We start from the raw sequence: 21,523 nt of genomic DNA, 5'->3' as shown, positions 1-21,523 counted from the left end.
TCAAATACTTTTTAAAAATTCTATGAGGTAACAAAGAGGAAGGCTGTCATGAATATAATTGAAATGAGAATTTATAAATATGTATGGGCTTCCATTATCTAAGACATCAAAGACATCCTTAATAATACTTTCTAAAATTTAGGTATATTTGAGTCATGGAATACCAGGTGTGGTGTGGCATTCCTTGACTATAGTCCCAGAACGTCAAAGGGAAGAGAATAGAGGTTGAAGCCAGCCTAGACTATATGTCAAATTCCAAACCAACCTTAACTGCATAGCAAGATACTGTCTGGAAAATAAAGTGAGAGAGAAAACATATAATCTTTGTTATTCAAAGTCAAGGCAGAAATTGTATGCAAGAATACAATAATAAATTTTACTTCTATAAGAATCTCAGCTGGAACTTTTTAAAAAGTTATTTTTTAAGTGTATGGTGTTTTCCTGCAAATACATTTTCACTCGCCTACCTGGTGCCTGGAAGAGGCCAGGATCCCCTTAAACTATAGTTGCGAACAGTTGAGAGCTGCCATGTGGGTTCTGGAAATGGGTGCTCTTAACTGCTGAACCATCTATCTAGCCCTCATTTGGAACTTTCAAAAATGCATTATAAAAATATTTAAATACTTTATTTAAAAATCTAAGTAATTCAAAAAACATTTCTCTTAATTTCCTTTTTCAATGCTTGAGATAAACCCAGGCTTTATGGAAGCAAGACAAAAACTACACCTTAAGGAAGACACCTAGCTCTCCCCCACAGTGCAAGCAAGGCTGAGGCTAGCCACATTCTGCACCCTATTGTCGTGGAAAGCTAAATCATAGTGTTAAGGCACAGCTCCTGGGCAGCCAGGCGATCACAAGAAATAACAACTGCATGGCTAAACTTTGTTTGATGGCATAGATGTGTTAAATACATTTTGAAACCATGCTATTTGTAACCTGTGGCTTTTGTTTTTGTTTTGTTTTGTTTTGTTTTGTTTTGTTTTGTTTTGTTTTCAGGACATAGGTCCACTGTAAATAAAGGAGAAAACAAAGCCAGTTAGTTTTCAATCTCAGGTCTTAAATCATCATATGACTAAGTATTTTATGGTTTATCTATGACAAAGTTTTGTGTCTCTAATGTCAGTCTATAAGGAATGATCAAAACAGAAATGGTTTTACTCCTACAAGTCTGACTTTGCACACACTGGCAGAGGATATCCCTGATTACGTTCAGTGTCTATCACTATGTCTTCTACCGAGACCACTGCTCTACACATGAAGCAGCATTTGGCTTGTCCACTAGATGGCAAACAGTTACTCAGGGAAGTATATTTTTAAACAATTTTCCTTTTCAATTATGTTATAAAGAAAATATAGATTTTTTTAATAAATAGAACAAGATAAAAATAAAATACTATAATGCACCTGAAATCTTTCCCCAGGAAGACAATTTACACATTACTGTCACCTTACAATGTTCATGAACCAGAAACTTGCTAAGAGAAAGCCAGGGGAAGAAAGGGTGGAAATAGGATGGGAGGAAAGGTGGGAGGTAAAAGAGATTTTTCTTGGATTGTCTCAGCAGAAATAAAGAACAAAAGCAAAGGTTTAACAGACAGTCTGAGTACAACTGCCCAAGCTAAGCATGAGAAGTGTGAACAACCACAGCATACTATACTTCACTCCCCACAAATGAGCATAAGAAATAAACAAAGATGTAAATTAGCATGCAAGAAATGATTAATGTAAACACAATTTAGAAAACACACAAGAAAGAGAGGCAGATGTTTCTCAAATTAATCCTACTACTGAATAAGCACACAAGTTCAAAAGTCAAAGAATACAATTCCTCAAAACCAGCATTATTGACAAAATTACAAAGACAAGACGTGGTTAAACAACCTAGCCAAGAACCAAAACTTATATACAATTATAGAGTTTATAAAAGATAGAAATAGCAGGGTTTAGACTACACATTCCAGAACATTGACTCAACAGCACAGAGAAGGGGCTGTGCTGCATAGTAATAAACATAGAAGCAAAGAAAAACTAAGAATAAATTACAGAAAATATGCAAATACAAGAAAAAGTGCTCCAGAGACATGTGTCACTGAAGAAAGTAATCCAATAACTACATGCAGAGCTTTCTTCTAGGATAACCCTATGTAATTGACAGAAGAGTTAAACCTGTGGGTTAAAGATGCCCGCACTCTATCCTTCAAAGTAAATGCTAATGGTACTTCTCAAAGAGTGAAATCCGCGAAGACAAAACTCTACCAAAAATACTACAAAATGCTATTTGACCTACTTAATTCGTTATCTCAGAAGATATTAAACTACGGCAAATGAGTGCATGAGTGTGATTTCTGTGCTGTGCCCCATTTGTGGATTCAGAAAGACTGGAAGAAAAGCAGAGTACAGCACCAAAGACTACAACAAAGATCCAATCACAGGGCACAATCAAACTCAAGTTCAAAGACTTCCTACCAAACAGAGCCGTCATTCATCAAAAGCATCCACTAGAAAGCAAAGACTGAAGACTCACAACAATAAAAGCTATCAAGGGCAGGATAAAACAGAATGCAATGCATTAGTAAAGCATATCAAAGAATATAAAGGTCCTATGACAGCATTATATTAATATTAGTGCTATAATTTATATGGCTATGTTGTGGATAAGCAGGAGAATATTGCAAGGCAAAACCATATATAAGTGTCTCACGAGCAAGGTTAGCTTTCACAGTTAATTCAGGAAAATATAATTATTTGTACTAACAACTTTTCTCTAAGTTTGGCATTACCTCAAAGTTATAGTGTTGTAACTGGCAAATGGTTCTCCCTTGTGGACTCCTTTTGGTGGTTGTAACCTCCTTGCGGTGGTTTGAATGAGAATGATTCCATTTATTTGGATGCCTGGTCCCTGGTTGATGGAACTGTTTGGGAGGTGTGACTTTGGTAGAGGAGGTAAGTCACCTGAGTCTGGCTTAGAGATTTCAAAAGATTGAGACCATCCCCAGTGTTCTCACCTATGTATCTATCTAGCTATAAAGCTAGCTAGCTCTTGTCTATCTAGCTGTCTAGGTACCACTAGCTAGCTAGCTATCCTGCTCCTACTTTTGGATAATGATGTGAGCTCTCAGCTGCTTCTGTTACTATAGTTTTAGTTAAACATCACAGGCTCTAGCTTACTAAATCCATATAAGCCCAATTAAGTGTTTGCTGTAATAAATTGCCTTGATCGTGGTATTTTGTCATAGCAATATAAGCCCTACCTAATACCCTTGCATTGTAGACCAAATAATGGTTCCTCAAATATATCCACAAGCCTCATGTTGTTTTTCCTGGTATAAGGGATTTAATGGTATGATTAAATAAAGAGTCATTGGACTCTGTGTAATCCACATGGATCTAATGTTAGTACAGCCTCTTATAAGTGAAGGGGAGCCAGATTAGGTCAGTCCACAAAAGCTCAGGTTACAGTGATGCTAATTTTTAGGTCAAAAGCCAAGAACTATGGGAAGCGTTAAACATTGTTCAGAGTTTTCCTAGGAAGACATGAACAAATGTCTGCCTACCAATGAAAGATAAGGTACCTACCAAGGGAAAAAGAAAAAAAGAAAAAAATGATGACCTGAGTCCAAGCTGGTAAACAAACGGATTTGCTGAACTTATTTGCTGGAGAGTGGACAAGTGATCACTTAGAGAAGCATCAGTGACTCAAAGGCAATTGCACCACCACAAGGTCCATACCAGTGTGAGTGATGACTCATGGAAGCTGCATCCTTGTGGCAGCAAACCCAACTGCAAGCAGCTCCACCAGAGGGGCTGCAAGATTATTTGTGATGTTCAAAACCACTCTATTTGTAGTATTTTGTTACAGGAACCAGGCAAACTCCCTAGTAATGTTACTCTTTAAGAAAGGATTATCAGGACTAAAAAGATGGCTCAGAGGTTAGGAAAACTGGCTGCTCTTCCAGAGGTTGTGAGTTCAATTCCCAGCCACTACATGATGTGCTACACCCACTCCAGTAGTGATTTGCATGACAGGACTAGAAACCTGGATGCAATCCCAAGGTGAAAAGTTCACAGAAACTTTCCTGGAATCATGGCATCCCATATAATGAATGCTCCAAACTTGTCCTTGCAAATGGATCTGTGTGGTTTCTTTCAGTATTGTTTTATTATAGGTCCCTCCAAGCAATGACTTGCCAAATACCTAAGCAAAATAGAACTTTTCTTCCTGGCCTTCACCAATACCCTAGGTAGTCCTTGAGCCGACTCTGAGCTTGGAATTCAGTAAGAATGTTACCTATTCAGTAACATTCAGAATTGCCTCTAGTATTGTAAGAGAGATAGTGAAAGAAATCAGGCATTACTATATACTACATAGAGTTAGAAATCTCAAGGCAAGCTTAGCAAAGTAAGTTTAGGATTCTTATTATAGTTATGTATGGCAGACTACATGACTTATTAGTAGAAAGTCCCCCCACACAATCACTTAGAATAAAAGCTGAGTCACTCACATATACAGGAATTTACAATGGTTTAGGAAGTAGATCAGGCTGTGATTTGAGGAGGAACTAGAATATTGCATTATTCATGAGAAGGTTAGCTAGAGCAGAACTCTCTAATTAGAACTATGGCTTGGGCATGAAAGCCCTTGCCCAAGGAGTGTAAGGACCTCACTCCTGGCTTCTAAGAATATGGCTAACCTTAGATAGAGCTGACTTTATCTCAGTTGTTTTATTGCCCAGTTCCTGTCAGTCTTTATGTTTGCATTCCTCTGTTTTGTGTAAGAGTCATTAAGCATCAGGTTACCTCATTGTACCTTGCCGATGTGTCACCTAACTTCCCTATTTTCTTCTGTATTAAAAGTTTGATGCTCAATTTGACAAAGTACATTCAGAATACACACACTCTCTGTGTCCATGTCTGTCACCTGCGCCAACTCCTTGCTCGCCTGTAACCGGAACCCCTGATTTTTTCCAGGGATTGAGGGAGGCAGACTGGGGTCAGTCTGCAACAATGTTGTTTCAAAACCATCTATAATGAGATCTGGTGCGCTTTTTTGCCATGCAGGCATACATGCAGGCAGAATGCTGTATACATAATAAACAAATCTTTAAAAAAGTAAAAGGTTATCAGTACTACTTTTTAAAAAAATTGACACATCGCATAAGAAGCATTTACTTCCCAGAAAGGACAAGAGAATAAAAGCTATGATATAACACACATTGTGTATATTTATTACATAACACATATGTTATATAACAGATTATGGAAGTTTCTTCCCTTGTGCCTGTTAAAAGTATCTTATGAGGAAGATTGTTTTACTAGGATATACCGAGGCAATTCACAGCAAGAGCGATGTGGTAGAGCTGACAAGCACTTGCAAGTTGTGTTGGCAAGGAAATAGCAGCTCTGTTTCATGGTAAAGTATATGGATGAGAAGGCAGGACTGGGCTCCTGCGGGACAGATGCATGAAGGGAAGTGCATGTCTGCAATCCAGGTGTGGAAGAAAATTTATCTCTCTGGGTACTGTGCGAACGACGTGCCACATGCTCTGACTCCTCCAGGTTCCTGAATTAGCCACCTTGCTGTGACAGCAATAAACAATCCCAAAGTCTAAATGAGTAAAAAACTTCCACTTCTTGCTTGTGAGTAACACACATGGTGCTGGCCATCGCACAGCTGCATTCCTGAACTGAGGTCTGAACCATGTGCATCTTTATGCTGAGCCCCATGCTGAAAAGTCCTAAGTGTGCTGTTCTTAGGAGATGATGAGCAAGGAAACCACAGGCTTCAGAAAACCTGCACATCCACTCATACTACTTCGGGTTACAGCAAATCACAAGCAGAGAGAGAGAGCAAGTATTTGCTGAACCACATACAACATTTATTCTCAAAACTTTATACTGGAGAAAGAGCAAACCTAGTACTGTGTGAATTTTGGAGACAGCCAGTGAAGTGAACTTTTGCTTTAAACCCACAGAGGACTTAAAATGATGAGCTCTGTAAATAAAACAGCAAAGGAAGAGAAAATGGGTTATAACTTCATTTCAACTCAAGAGAGAAGCCAAAACTTTTATGAGGAGTATCCCACTGGCAGGCCACACTGACAGGCCTTGTGGATAATTTGATTTTCATTTACTTTAATACATCTTTAAATGGGACAAGAATTTCAGGAAAGTTAAGTGTTTCTCCCTAGACTCCTATATTTTGTATCCTAAGACACTAATTCTGAACTGTATCAATTGGGGAGGTAAAAGGAGGATTCTGAATAGATTATGCTGGTAGAACACATGACTAACAATGCAAATGAGGACAACCTACCTTCAAGTTATGTGTCTCAACAAACTGAACTGCCTTAGTTTGCATTTCTCTTGCTGTGATGTAACCACATGACCAAAAAGCAAGTAATGGAAGAAAAGGGTTTATTGGTCTTACACCTTCTTATTCGTGTTCAGCATCAAAGAAGTCAGGACAGGAACCTGGTAGCAGGCACAGGCCATGAAAGAATGCTGCTAACTAGCTTGCTCAGTTCATAAGTATGGATGTCTCAGATGGTCTTCAGTCTACACTGGAATCCTAAAGCAGTAGACTTTAATGTCAATTAAAGGACAGATATGCTACCTGGGTGAAGGCAAGCAGGCAAAGGAGAAAAGCTTCCTTCTCCCACACCCTTATATAGGCTTACAGGTCCAGATAGCCAGGCGTCGTGGCGAACACCTTTAATCCCAGCACTTGGGAAGCAGAGGCAGGCGGATTTCCTAGTTCGAGGCCAGCCTGGTCTACAGAGTGAGTTCCAGGACAGCCAAAGCTACACAGAGAAACCCTGTCTCGAAAAAAAAAAAAAAAAAAAAGTGAGCCTTTTCCCAGTTTGAAGATCTGAATGAAAGGCATATCTCCTTAATTCAGAGATCCAAATTAGAAGTGGATCTTTCTATATATAAAATCAAGCAAAATAGCTATTATCCCCTTCTTACTTTGCTCCACTTATGAGTTTTAGGTCAGATGTAGCCAAGTTAACAGCCAATAACACTCATCAGAGGAGGGACTATTTTATGTGTAGAGTTAAGACTACTTAGACAGGTTTCAGTGAGGTAAACAAAAGAAGCCAGTCCAGTAGCCTGTGTGACCAAGCTGGACAGAGCTGCCACTACCTCACAGAATACCTTTAAAATCAGAAAATTGGACCTTTCTTCCTTTCACAGACCTGAGCCAAGGCTCGTGTTTTGTCCAGCCCTAACTGATCTTTCCAAGAAAAGGCTATAAATCTGCAGTAATTGTACATGCACTGGTTAGGGGGGAAGAGGGAGAGTGGGTTTAGGAAGTATATTCTAGAAGCTGTGCTATGCATGTGGGAGTGGAAAAGCAGACTATTCAAATCATCTCTGACTATGGTTTCCTTAAATAGTCATTTTTAAGCTTTGGAGAGGAAACTGTGTTCCAGTTTAGATATTACCAGTCACATCAAAATACCAAAAAAATTTACTCAATATTTAGCAGTGGTCTAAGAATTTAAACACCCAGAGGATTCATAAAATGTGCAGAGAAGTGTTAAAACAATGCAGATGCTGAGCAGATAATTAAATTCAGGCCAGGTGTCCTAGCATCCTACCTGCACATTTTGCATTCCCCAGAAGCAAAAATTCAATGATTCTTTTTCTATCACACATAACTGTTATTATGTCCCATGTCAAAATTCCACATCTTTAGGATCCAGCTCAAATCTCTTCTTCCAAACTAATGACAACCTAACAGCAATACTCACTAAGGACTTCTCCATGCTGGCCCTTCCATCATGAATTAATCTTTATAATTGAGACTGTTTAGGCTGCAAGAGCGAGACAAGGTCCTCCTCCTTCAAATCTCAGCAGAATTTTCCTTTCAGCTTCCTTTAGCTGCTGTGCCTCCCTAGCTTTTGTTAATGAGTTTATCACTCTTTCTTCTTTCGATGGCACACATACAATTGGTAAGGATTCTAGAACACACTGATACATTGAACACAAAGAATACCAGGAACCTTCTGCTTTTCTCTTTTTTCACAGCCTATGGTAGACAATATAGAATGGTGTTCTCAGTCCCAACAATACTGTTGCTTTGGATCAGCCTAGTGTTGGCTATTTAGCATAATTCTTCTCTGGTCTTGACATCCAAGAACATCTCCCAACATTGATTAATATCTTCTGGGCAGGGGCTGGGTTGGAGGAGGGCCAAGATGTGCTTTCAGTTAGGAACCACAGACTGAAACCACACTGAAAATGAAATATCAATTGCCTTAAAGCCGAGATCTGTCAGGTGGTCTTTCTCCCTTCTTATATCTCGGTGACACCCAGAGCAAAGTATTGAGTTAGTGGTCTAAATGCAAATAGTAAAACTCTTCTTTTGAATGTAGCTTTACTCTCTCATTCTGCTTCACTATAGGCCCAGAAACAGTGCAGCCAATTAGCATGACTGAACTCACTGACCCAGAGGTTGGGGAGGAAGAATAAGCCATTTCCCCTTTCAGTTGTTTCTATGGGGTATTTTGTCACATCAATCAAAATCAGGGTAGTGCAGTCACCTGTTAGCAGCATGGTTTCTCTATGCACATTTTTTTTTTCTATACTGTGGATGAAGTGGAGGCACAAAACATGATTAATGGCAAAGACAGAATATTTCTGGGACTTATTCCTTTATCTAACTAATAAGTCTATATATACATACATACGCAGAGAGAGACATTTGTATGTGTGTGTATGTGTGTGTTCTATGTTTATAGGCCTAAATATCTGTATGTGGTTTTGAAAATAAATACCAAAATCACTTTTGCACATACAGGTAAATTCAGTTCCTCAATTGTTCCTTAATTTTTAATTTCACATGATGACTTGATTATATTAATTACCAACAGTATTTATCCAAGGTATCTATCTAATAAACTTAATATTTTATGGTATTTTATATCTACCCAGCCTTCTATATAAATGCAAATGTTTGCTGCTTATAACAATTTAAGAGACCAGAGACCATAGAATTTTTAATTTTTAGTTGTCAGAAAATGTTAATGAAGATCTTTAAAATGATTTACAATTTCAAAGCAGAGGTAAGTTTTAATTCCATAGTTAAATATTGCTTTGGAAGAAAAAGGATGTATGCTTTCTAGAAAGAAAGTAAAAAATAACAAGAAAAACTGCTCAGTCAGTAAGCTGTTTGCTCTGTTTTCTTCTTGTTCTCATTATTGGCAGTTATCTGATGATACCTATAAAAGAGAGTACACATAAACTGTTACATTCATAAAAATTCTATTCATATCATTGAATTTAACCTCTGTCCAGTATTTCCCTTTACTTTTCCCTTTCAAGTCTCCCTGTTAACAGGCACCATTTCATTTCATGTGGTCCCACTCTCTGCCACCCGTGTGGCAAATATGTTCCTAAAAGTCACTCGGAGACTCCCCAACCTTCCCTTAAATTCTCTCACCTCCCATTACCATATCCTAGCATACAGCTCCTGTGGACATTCCTGCTCTACTAGAAGCCATATCAATTCCCAGAACTCCAGAAACCCATAGGTCAGTCAGATTGCCAGAACCCCAATAGACCCCATACTGGACCAGAGGACTCACTGGCCATCAGAAATGTAGCCCACTAAAATCAGAAGACCAGGGAAGAAACAAAAACCAAGGAAGTGGGGAGACACATATCTAACAAAGACAAACTCAGAAATCAGCACCAAAACCTATAATTACTCCAAACCTAGATACTAGAGACCAGCATAAGAACTCAATAAAAAACTTCCTGGACAATATGGCAACCCCAGAGTCCAGCTATCCTACTACAGCAAGCCCTGGATATTCCAACACAGCAGAAGTACAGGAAAAAAATGACCTTAAACCCAATTTCAAGAAGATGAGAGATGTCCTTAAAGAGGAAATAAATAAATCCCTAATAGGAAGCCAAGAAAAAACTAGCAAGCAGGAAAAGGAATTAAATAAAACTGCTAAAACCTTGAAAATGGAAATGAAATCATTAAGAAAAACACAAACTGGGGGAACCCGGCAAATGGAAAATCTAGGTAAACAAATAGGAACTATATATGCAAGTATCACCAAAAGAATACAAGAAATGAAAGTGACATGTTTTTCTGAAAGAAAACATCAAAGAAATCTGGGACACTATGAAAAGAACAAACCTAAAAATAATAGGAATAGAAGAAGAAGGGGAGAAGGAAGAAGAGGAGGAGAGGAGGAAGGAGGAGGACAAGGGGAGGATAAGGAGGAGGAAGAGGAGGAGGAGAAAGAGAATCCCAGCTCAAAGACTCAGAAAATATTTTCAATAAAATTGTATTAGAAAATGTTTCTAACCTAAAGAAGGACATGCCTACACAGGTACAAGAAGCCTACTGAATACCAAATATATTGGATCAGAAAAGAAATTTCCCTATTACATAAAAATTAAAACACTAATTATACAGAAAAAAGAAAGAATATTAAAAACTGCAAAAGAAATTATAGAATTATACCCAGCTTCTCAACAGTGACTCTAAAAGCTAGAAGGAACTGGACAGATATCCTATAGACTCAAAAACATGAAATAAACTCACATCAGCAAAGACAAAAGAAGGAAAATATACAAACACACACAAGATACACACACACACACACACACACATACACATATATTGCCAACATCAACAAGAACAAAATAAGAGGAATTAGCAATCATTGGCTACTGATATCTCTAAATGTCAGTGCGTTCAATTTCCCAATAAAAGGACAGAGACTAACAGAATTGATGTGAAAATAGGATCCATCTTTCTACTGCATACAAGAAACAAACCTCAAAGGTAGACAATACCACAGAGTAAAGATTTTTCCAAGCAAATGGACATAAGAAGCAGTCTGATGTAGCCATTTTAATTTCTAACAAAATAGACATCAAATCAAAAAAAGAAACACTGGGGATAACAGACATTATGAATCAAATAGATCTAACAGATATCTACAGAATACTTCACTCAAACAGAAAAGAATATGCCTTCTTCTCAGTACCTCACAGAACTTTCTCCAAAATTGACTACATATTCAATTACAAAGCAAGTCTGAATATACAAAATAAAATTGAGATAATCTCTGAAGTATCAGAACACCATGGATTAAAGCTGGCTTTCAACTACAGAAACAACAGAAAGCCTACAAACTCATGGAAACTGAACAACTTTCTACTGAATGAAAATAATTGGGTACAGAAAGGAATGAAGGGGGAAAAAAGGATTCCTAGAATTCAATAAAAATTAGTGTACAACATACCCAAACTTATGGGACACTATAAATGGGCTGCTGAGAGAAAAGTTCATAGCACCAACTACGTACCTAAAAAAGTGGAGAGATCTTAATAGCACACCTAAAATCTCTAGAACCAAAAGAAGCAGTGTCATTCAAGAGAAGTTCATTGCAGAAAATAATCAAATGTGACTAAGACCAATAAATTAGGAACAAAGAGAACACTCCAAAGAATCAATGAAACAAAGAGTTTTGTTCTCTGGGGAAATTAGCAATATAGACAAACTCTTATCCATACTAAAAGACAGAAAGACAATATCCAAAATAACAAAATCAGAAAGGGGGGAGGGGGGAGGTGGAATATAACAAAAGACACTGAGGAAATTTTTAAAAAAGAAAAATCACTAAGTCTTACTTCAAAAAATTATACTCCATAAAATTAGAAAACTCTGAAAGAAATGAAGAATTTTCTTGATAGATACCATTTACCAAAATTAGATCAAGATCAGATAAACAATATAAATTGACCTATAACCCCTAAGAAAATAGAATCAGCCACTAAAAATCTCACATCCCAAAAAATCTGAGGAACAACATGGTTTTAGTGCAGAGTTCTGCCAAATTTAAAAGAAGACTAAATGCCAATCCTCCTCAAATTATTCCACAAAAATAGAAACAGGGGTGACATTGCCAAATTCATTTTCTAAAGCCACAGTCACCCACCCAGATACCCAAACCACACAAAGAGTTAAAAAAAGAGAGAGAATTACAATTTTTCCTCATGAATATTGATGCAAAAATACTCAATAAAATACTTGCAAACTAAATCCAAGAACACAACAATATCATCTACCATGATTAAGTAGACTTCCTTCCAGAAATTTAGATATGGTTCAACAGATAAAACTCAGCCAATATAATCCACAATATAAACAAACGGGAAGAAATAACCAAATGACCATTGCAGAAGATGGTGAAAAAGCCTTTGATAAAAATCCAACACACCTTCATGGTGAAAATCTTGGAGAGCTAAGACATAAAAGTCGCACATTTAAGCCTAATAAAGGCAACTTACAGCAAGCCTTTAGCCAACATCAAATTAATGGAGAGAAACCAAAAGCAATTCCATTAAAATCAGGAATAAGAAGAGGTTATCTACTCTCTGTATATCTATTCAATATAGTACTTAAAATTCTAGATATAGCAACAAGACAACTAAAGGTGATCAACGAGATACAATTTGGAAAGGAAGAAGTCAAAGTATCGTTTACAGATGATATGATTATACACATAAGTGACCCCAAAAAAATTCTACCAGGGAAATCCTACAACTGATAAACACTTTTAGTGAAGTGGATAGATACAACATTAACTCAAAAAAAAAAATCAGTAGCCCTCCTACATAAATGATAAACCAGATGAGAAAGAAATGAGGAAAGCATCACCCTTCACAGTAGCCACAAATACTATAAAGTATTTTGGGGGAACTCTAACCAAGCAAATAAAAGACTTGTATGATAATAAATATCAAGACTTTGAAGAAAGAAATTGAAGACTATATCAGAAGATGGAAAGATCTTCTATGCTCCTTGATTGGTAGGATTAACATATTAAAATTGGCCATCCTACCAAAAGCAATTTACAGAGTGTGTAATTTCCATCAAAACTTTAACACAATTTTTATAGGCATTGCAAAGACAAATCTCAACTTCATAAGGAAAAAAACCACAGGAAAACTAATACAATCCTGTACAATGAAATATCATCATCCTTGATTTCAAACTATACCACAGATCTATAGTTATCAGCATAAAAACAGACAGGTTGGTCAACTGAATAAAATCAAAGACCCAGACATAAATATACATACCTATGGATACCTGACTTTTGATTAACAAACCAGGAATACACAATGGAAAAAAGAAAGAAAGCATCTTTACCAAATGGTGCTGGTCTAATTGGATGACTGAATGGAGATTATTGCAAATACATTCATATCTATCACCCTGCATAAAATTCATATCCAAATAGATAAAAGACCTCAACATAAAGCCAGATACACTGACCCTGATAGAAGAGAAGATAGGGAACAACCTTGAATTCATTGGTACAAGAGACAAGTTCCCAAAGAAGTCACTGATAGCATGGCCCATAAGAATATCAATCTATAAATGGAACCTCATGAACCTGAGAATCTTCTGTAAGGAAAAGGATACTGTCAAAAGGACAAAATGATTAAAAAATTAGATTAAAAAATTAAAAGAGATTTTCATCAATCTCACAGCCCAATAGAGAGCTTATATCTAAAGCATATAAAGAATTCAAGAAACTAGATACCAACAAACCAAATAATCCAATTTATAAAATGGGGTGCAGATTTCAACAGAAAATTCTGAACACAGGACTTACAAATGGCTATGAAATAATATCACTTAAAAGAAATACTCAGCATCTTTAGTCATCAGAAAACTGCACATCAAAACAACTCTGAGATTCTATTTTACATATGTCAAATGGTTAAGATATAAACACAAGAGACAGCTCATGCTGGCTAGAACACTCCTCCATTGATGGTGAGAGTGTGATTTTGTACAGCCACTATGGAAATCAATATGGCGGCTTATCATCCACTCTTTGGCATGTACCCAAAGGACACTCCATCCTACTGCAAGGACACTTGCTCAGCTATGTTCTTTACAGCATTATTCATAGTATCCAGAAACTGTAAACAACCTAGAAGTCCCGCAACTGTAGAATGGACAAAGAAAATGTGGTATATTTACACAATTTTTTATATTTACACAATTTACATATTTTAACTAAGATGTTAAAAACAATGACATCATCAAGTTTGCAGGCAAGTGGTTGGAAATGGCAAACATCATCCTGAATGAGGGAACCCAGACCCAGAAAGACAAACATGGTATGTACTCATTTATTGGGCAGTAGCTGTTAATTAAAGGACAATCATCATACAATCTACAGACCCAGAGAAACTTAGGGATGGGGGAATGACACATTGAGCTCCCTGAGAAAGGGAAATAGAATAGATTTTGTGGGTGGGTGGAGATGGGAACAGAAGGGATCAGGTAGGGATGGGAGAGATAGAGAGAGATAGTACTAGGAGAGGTGACTGTAATGGGGGGGAGACATTTGTGGGCAAGGTAAAAACCTAATGAAGTTAGAACTCTCTGGCATATACGAAAATGATTCTAGGGAACTCCCCTAGCAATAGGCGGTGCAAAGCCTGAACCAGCCATCTTGTATAACAAGGCAAGTTTCCTAGCAGTGGGACTGAGATATGAACCTAGCCACAAAACCTTCGACCTCAAATCTGTCCTGCCTGTAAAATGTGCTGGAGCATCCTTTGGGTATATGCCCAAGAGTTTATATCTGGGCTTTGAGGTAGATTGATTCCAGTTTTCTGAGGAACTGTCATATTGACTTTGAGGGATTGAATGCCTGAGACTGCATAGATGGCCAGGAACCAAGGCATAACAGCCCAGATACCAAGGATAGAAGCAAACATGTACTGTTTAAAAAGCAAGTCAATGATGCTTTCTAATGATGTTCTGCTACCACTACCATAGCACCAGTGCCCATTTATCATCAGACTGGTATCATCCAACAACTGAAGGGAACAAAGCACATCAAAATACTAAGACACACCTGGGGAATGCTGCAGAATATCAGAACGACAGATCTAGGAGCAGAGGAGTCAAGCACATCATGAGAACGTGGCCCACAGAATCAACTAAGCAGGCCTCACAGGGGCTCACAGAAATTGAATCAACAAACATGGATAACATCTTTGTTTGGGTCTGAGATAGGTTCTCTACATATACCTTATGGTAGTGTGTTCTTTTGGGATTCCTAATGGTGGAAGCTGTGATTCTTTTCCCTGCTTTTGGTACCCCCTTTTTCCTACTGGGTGGCCACACCCAGCTCTAATATGAGGGTTTATACCCAGTTTTATTGTGCCTTTCTAGGCCATGTTTGGTTAATATCTAGGCCATGTTTGGTTAATATCTTTAGGAGGGCTAGGCTGCTTTTTGTTTTGTTTTGTTTTGTTTTGTTTTGTTTTGTTTTGTTTTGTTTTAAGGGAAACAGAGGAGATGATATGAAGGAGAGAAGAAGTAGGAGGAATGGCTGGAAGGAGTGATGAAGGGGTTAACTGTGGTCCAGTAGTAATCTGTGAGAAGAATAAAAGTTAAAAATGTAAGTCATTCAGAATGTAGAGGGGAAGGGTGGCTGTGTGTGGTTGGTGGGTTCCTTTGCTTGGACTGCCATAACAAAGTATCAGACATGTGGCTTAAACAGGAGGCTTTGCTTTGGTTTGTTTGTTCTGGTTTGTTTGTCTGTTCCAGTTGAAAGCTAGAAGGTCAAGATTAAACTATCCTGCTGAAAGGCAAGAAAAATTGTCCTCTGACTTCCCTTGTGGATGCCTGTCCTATTGTTGAGTTTTCACATAGCTTGTTCCCTGGGTACCATCTTCCTTTGTATTGCACCTTGTATCTTAGCCTCTTTTTTTATGTAAAGACAGGAGATTGGATTAAGGCCTGGTCTAGTGGTTTTATTTTACCATAATCACCCATTTAAAGGCCTGAGTTCCAAATAATTATACATTAACATGAGGAAAAATGAGATTGAGGCTTTAATGTACAGCACAACCTATAGTCTAGCACTGGGAAAGATGTGCAGGGAGGATCACAAACCCAAAAGCAGCTTGGACTATGCAGAGAGTTTGTGATTATCTTGAACTACAGAGGGAGAGGTAGAGAGAGGTGGGGGAGGGAGAAGGAGAGGGAAAGGGAGAGAGGAGAGGGAGAGAGGAGAGAGAGAGAGGAGAGAGGGGATGAAGGAAAGAAAGGGATAGAAAAAAGGAACACAGAAAATAGGAGAAGGGGGATAGGAAAGTAGAGATCAAGAATAGTGAAAAAAGCATGTATAATTTAAAATTTCCTCTAAAACAAATAACAATTAAAATAGTGTGTATTAGTTTATAGCTATAGCTAATGAATTAGCTATACATTAAATTTCAGTGTATTGTATCTTATTTTATAATTAACTACTAGAAATCAGAATGCATGTTTATACATGGAAATCTTTGTCTTATAAGTATAATGAGAATATTTTTCAAAATTATGAAATATTTAATTGAAAGATATAGTAAATATTAAAATGGTAATGATAACTACTCATAACAGACATTCTGTAAATTATTAAAGATCATAATAATGAAAGAGATGAGAAGATCCACCATCTGTTCTGATCTACCAATTAAATATGAATGGTCACCAGGAAATTGTCCTGGCATACATGACATTACCACGCGCCACTGCAGTGACAAATGCCACTCGTCTAACAGAGAACTCTGAAACTGATTCTATAACCAAAGATATGAAGGATTTCTGGGAATCCCAGTGTTTATGCTTATATATCCCCCCATTTTATTTGCCTATAAAAGTTGTTTTGGAGAACTCACTCTGTGTATCTCAAAATTATATTTCATATAGTTATTAAAAGTCCTAAAGCGTCACTTACATAGTAAAGCCATTAAATGAAGCATATTCCTCAGCTGTAAATCCATAAATATCTTTGTGTGCTAGGTCCGTATCTTGCTGAAGAAGAAGTTTTACAGAACTTGTTGGTTCAACAATCAGAGCAATCATGATGGCTGTTCTGGAGCAAGACATTCACAAATTTATTCTTCTCAACTTATTATTCAAATATAGGTCCTCTATCCCTAAGAAGGAAGTCATGGAGAAAACGGAAAACATTGGGCTGGGCTGATCAAAACTGCACAGCAATGACAGACCAAAGGAAGGCACCTAAACACATGAAGTCACTTGGAAGCAGATGATTCAGTGATTTTCAAACCCTGCCTCCTGGAAGCCTCCTGCTTTCAAGACGTCTCAAAATTCCATAGGAGGGACTGTTGGGCACCCTAGTTCGTCTCTCCCATTAACTACAACTCTGGCTCCTATGTAAGATTCGAAAGTTATTATAAATGATGATATTGACTTAAAGCTACCCAAATAATTAACCAATTTGATTTTATAGATTGAAAAAAAAAAAGAACATTTGAGAAGTATAGGTAATTTGCCCTAAATCATACCAGGTGGTTAAAATATCACAGATGTATAATAAATGAATATATTTATAGTTATGTAGTATTATCAATAAACTGTAATTACATGACATCCTATTTAGTATTATTTATTATACCTGTACCTGTGGTTTTTATCTGATGCATTTACATCTGCTCCTTTCTTCAGAAGGAATTTTACCATATTTTCATTATTTTCAGCAACAGCAAGTAAAAGCGGAGTGTGACCGTCCTGTAAATATTATTTCAAAATAATTACTTAAATAATTTTTAATTGTGGATTTTATATTTAAGTACAATTTTTAAAGTACGTTTATAAGAAACTCTTGAATGCATACTTTAATTTTTAAAGGATTTTAATACCTAAAAATATCTGATTTTAAATACAAACAAACAAATAAAGGTCGGGCTGCTAGATTTTTAAAAGATAATTTATATTCAAAGCTTAATGCAAATCATAGGTATAAAGTGATCCAGTTATGAATATCATTTATATAAGTTTTGTGTCTCATTATCTCAAATGCATATACAATTATGTATAATTGTTTCTATAGAGTTTTATTTAATAATCTCCAAGACACAAAAATCACTGAAATGAAGTGACAAAATGCTTTTCTAAAAATTATTTTTCAGTTACATTCACTAAAGTTCAAAGGGAGAATTAGGCTACTTTTAGCATAATAACTAATTTTCAATTCAGCTTTATAACTATTATGCAGTAATAACAATTTAACAGATGAGGTTTATTATTTTATGTTAATACTAATTTGTAAAGAACTCAAACATTCTTATGTGATATGGCTATAAAATTATCACGATAGAAATATTTCTTTGTATATCAGGATTAAGGTTTACAATGAAAGGTCTAAAATGAAGTGCAAAGACTTTTAAAAGAAGGAAATTATCAGATTTTGATAACCTATTCTTTCAATTCAGTTTGGCAAATTCATTACATTAAAATATATGCTTCTGCTATCTGAATTATCTGCAAATAATACTCTACAAATTTCTGAAATGAATATTTCGTTTCGTAGACACTTACCTTGTTTTTGGCTTCAAGATTGGCTTTATATTGAAGCAATTTATTGGCTAATGAGATATTTTGGCCACAAACAGCATAATGGAGAGCTGTGTTACTATAAACATCTACCAGATTTGGGTCTGCACCATGAAGAAGAAGAACGGTAGCACAACTCTCCTGTTGACACTCTACTGCCTGCAGTGGAACAAGAGTAAATGAGTGGACTACTTCCTATTTCAGGTACATGAATGAACGTTTATTGTTACAACTTAAAACATGACATTTCACTAGGATAAGTGTTCAAATACACTCCACTTAAAAGGAGAAAAATGGAGCACACCTTAATCAATGGGGTTCTGTTTTCACTGTCCTGGACATTAATTTTGCATTGATTCTCAATTAAGAGAGAGACAATATTTGTATATCCATTAGCACAGGCCAAATGCAAAGGTGTTCTATATTGACACAAGAAAACATGAAGTTAGAGATACATCTCAATTATTTATTATACCCATGAACAATAAGATTAAATATCAATATATTTGTTTTATATCTTTGCTTATATTCAATAAAAATTATGCTAACTATAATTGATTTTAATGAATTTTAAAAGCTAAAAAAATGTCTTGAAAATTAAATATCATTTTAAGGAAAATTAGCTCTATTAAATTAAAAGGCTTTTTTTCTTCCTGATTAAAAACAGAAAAGAAAAGAAAAACAAATGGTATCTGGACTTCAGAATAGATGATGAAATAAGATACCCTAACACAATTCAGATTGCTCTCCAAAACTTAAGAAACATTCCTAACTAGTACAAAGGGCAATGTCAAAGGCGTCTTTCTCCCTGTTGTGTATTTCTCTGCCCATCAAGTGGTATTGTCAATCTCTGCCCAACAAGTGGTATTGTCATTTCCAATGTTGCAAATATATGTAACAACTATGTAAACCAGGCAGTATGTGAAATCTGTGATAAAATAAATAAGCTTGCTACATTATTCCGAAACTCCAGGGGATCTAGTGCTCACTTCTGGTCTCAGGAAAAAACACGAAAGTGTGCCGGGCAGTGGTGGCGCACTCCTTTAATCCCAGCCCTTGGGAGGCAGAGGCAGGCAGATTTCTGAGTTCAAAGGCCAGCCTGGTCTACAGAGTGAGTTCCAGGATGGCCAGGGCTACACAGAGAAACCCTGTCTAGAAGAAAAAGAAAAAGAAAAAAACCACGAATGTGTAACACAAAAGAAGAAAGGCAACCATTGTCTGCCCAAGGAAGTTTGTTATGTTATGTAAAGTTATCAAATTTCTTTAAACAAAACGATGTTATTTATTTTGGTATTTCCAGGTCTTAGAGACTTTGTAATTTCCCTCTTGATGATAGAATTTCCTCACACACATACACCCTCCCGTGGGGCACAACGCATGCCAAGAAGCAAAAGAGCAAATGTAAGAGAGAAAATAGTAAGCCAAGCAAACATTCGCGAGTTAAGGAGCCAAAACCTGTGTGACCCTACGCCAAAGACGGTGATGCTGTTCAGGAAACCACGGAATGACACCCAGGTTCTGCAGCCCTGACATGCTTGCTCTATGGTTGGAACATCCAGCTGCCCCAGCTTGTACTCCTAAGGTCTTCTCTAGACCCTAGGTTCCGGTCACCTGCTTCTTTTGTCCCGCCCATTCACATTGTATTTCCTACGTTCAAGGTAATCCTTCAGCTTCTGCTCATTGCCAGTGGTAGCAGCTTTATGAAGTTTCTTTAAGTGCTTATCTCGAAGGTGATATCCTCCACCTATGGACAGGCTGAGCGGCGCGGTATTGGCCAGGCTAATGGGCACTTCTGAGGAGCGGCTGTGAGAATCATCTGTCTTCCTCTTTCCCCTGAAGGGGAAGAACTTCTTCATGGTAAGATCTCTAAGTAAGATGTTCCTGGGAATCCTAACCAACAGCTCAGGTCCTCTGCCGCAGCCACCTTGTTCGCAATTGCCTCTCGATCTGACCAAATCCAGACTTGTGTGTAGACAAGAATCTTTGCCTGGCTAAGCCAGAGACCAGACCAGAGCATCTGTTGCCTAGAAACTGTGCAGAGCTTCTACTGCGCAGCTGCAGCCTTGATTGTGATCCAGTTAGCGGAACTGGATTTTCATATTTGATTGATTTTGGTATTATGGCCTCATACACAATCTTGCCGTGAAATCCTGAGTCTTGGAGAGAAACCTATTAATGTATAGCCCATTTTCCTTCAAGGATGGATATAACCGCTAGTTAATTTAACCAAATCAATGTGGGTTGAAGAAGGTGGATTTCTGCCGGTGGTGGTGTCTCCACTTGCACGGTCACGTGCTATAGCTTGTTATAACTATCATTTCTGGATGATCTCAGTTTCACGCACACTTTGTAAACATGCCCCTCGAGTTCCACCTTAACTTGTCTAGTTAAAAAATTAAAAGTCCGTTGACAACTGAGCTCAATGTAGCTAAGGCTCATTAACTCTATTGCTTTTCCCTGCCCTTGTCCACCTTTCCCTGTATGCTCGGTGTTCTACTTAACGAGACTGAATTCCACTCATTAAAATCCCTTCCATGTAAATGTAGTCGGTAAATGTGCCTGCTCTGCTTATGGCCTTAAACCTAAGCCCTAGTAAACTCTAACCTGTTTTATCTACTCTGAGACTCTGAATATGACTAAAGGGAACCACCATGTGGTCGGTTTTCCTTCTCAGTTCAAGAACATGACCTTTAAGAAGACTGCTACTCTGTCCATCAACACTTAACTAGTTCCTTACCCCAACTGTTGTCCCTTTCCTCGCCACTGTTTCATCATTTCTCTTCAAAGCTCCTTGGCTAATGACTTTGCTTCCTAATTGTTTGAGAATCACAGTAGAGAAATTCTACACGAGTCAAATAAACCTACCTAATTACCTGCATCTTATCCAAAGCAATAACAAACAAACAAATAAACAAACAAACAAAAAACCCATCTTGCCATCTTTTTCATGTAGATTATATGTCCACATTCCTATCAAAAGCCAGTATCATTCTTATGTGCCCTAGACACTCTAGCCTACCTGATAACATTGCTTAAGTAAAATCTCCCCTGACTTCCTTATGTCTTACAAGTTTACTTCTCTGATCACTAATTCTGATTAGGATAAATACA

At 37.2% G+C, this 21,523-nt stretch overlaps 1 protein-coding gene across 1 annotated transcript; it reads right to left on the bottom strand.

Moving 5' to 3' along the window:
* Window positions 1-8,990: 8,990 nt before the first annotated feature.
* Window positions 8,991-20,424, bottom strand: Ankrd7 (ankyrin repeat domain 7). Its single transcript, XM_021165457.1, has 6 exons — window positions 20,024-20,424; window positions 18,717-18,831; window positions 18,398-18,571; window positions 17,481-17,587; window positions 16,791-16,928; window positions 8,991-9,224 (listed from the first exon to the last, which is right to left on the bottom strand). Exons 1-6 carry the CDS (start codon window positions 20,266-20,268, stop codon window positions 9,164-9,166), a joined length of 840 nt encoding a protein of 279 aa, XP_021021116.1. The 5' UTR covers window positions 20,269-20,424; the 3' UTR covers window positions 8,991-9,163.
* Window positions 20,425-21,523: the final 1,099 nt, after the last annotated feature.

Source organism: Mus caroli, chromosome 6 (assembly GCF_900094665.2).
Source record: "Mus caroli chromosome 6, CAROLI_EIJ_v1.1, whole genome shotgun sequence".
NCBI classification, from domain to species: Eukaryota; Metazoa; Chordata; class Mammalia; order Rodentia; family Muridae; genus Mus; species Mus caroli.
The sequence above is the reverse complement of the archived record's forward strand: the minus strand, read 5'-3'. Positions and strand labels throughout refer to the sequence as shown.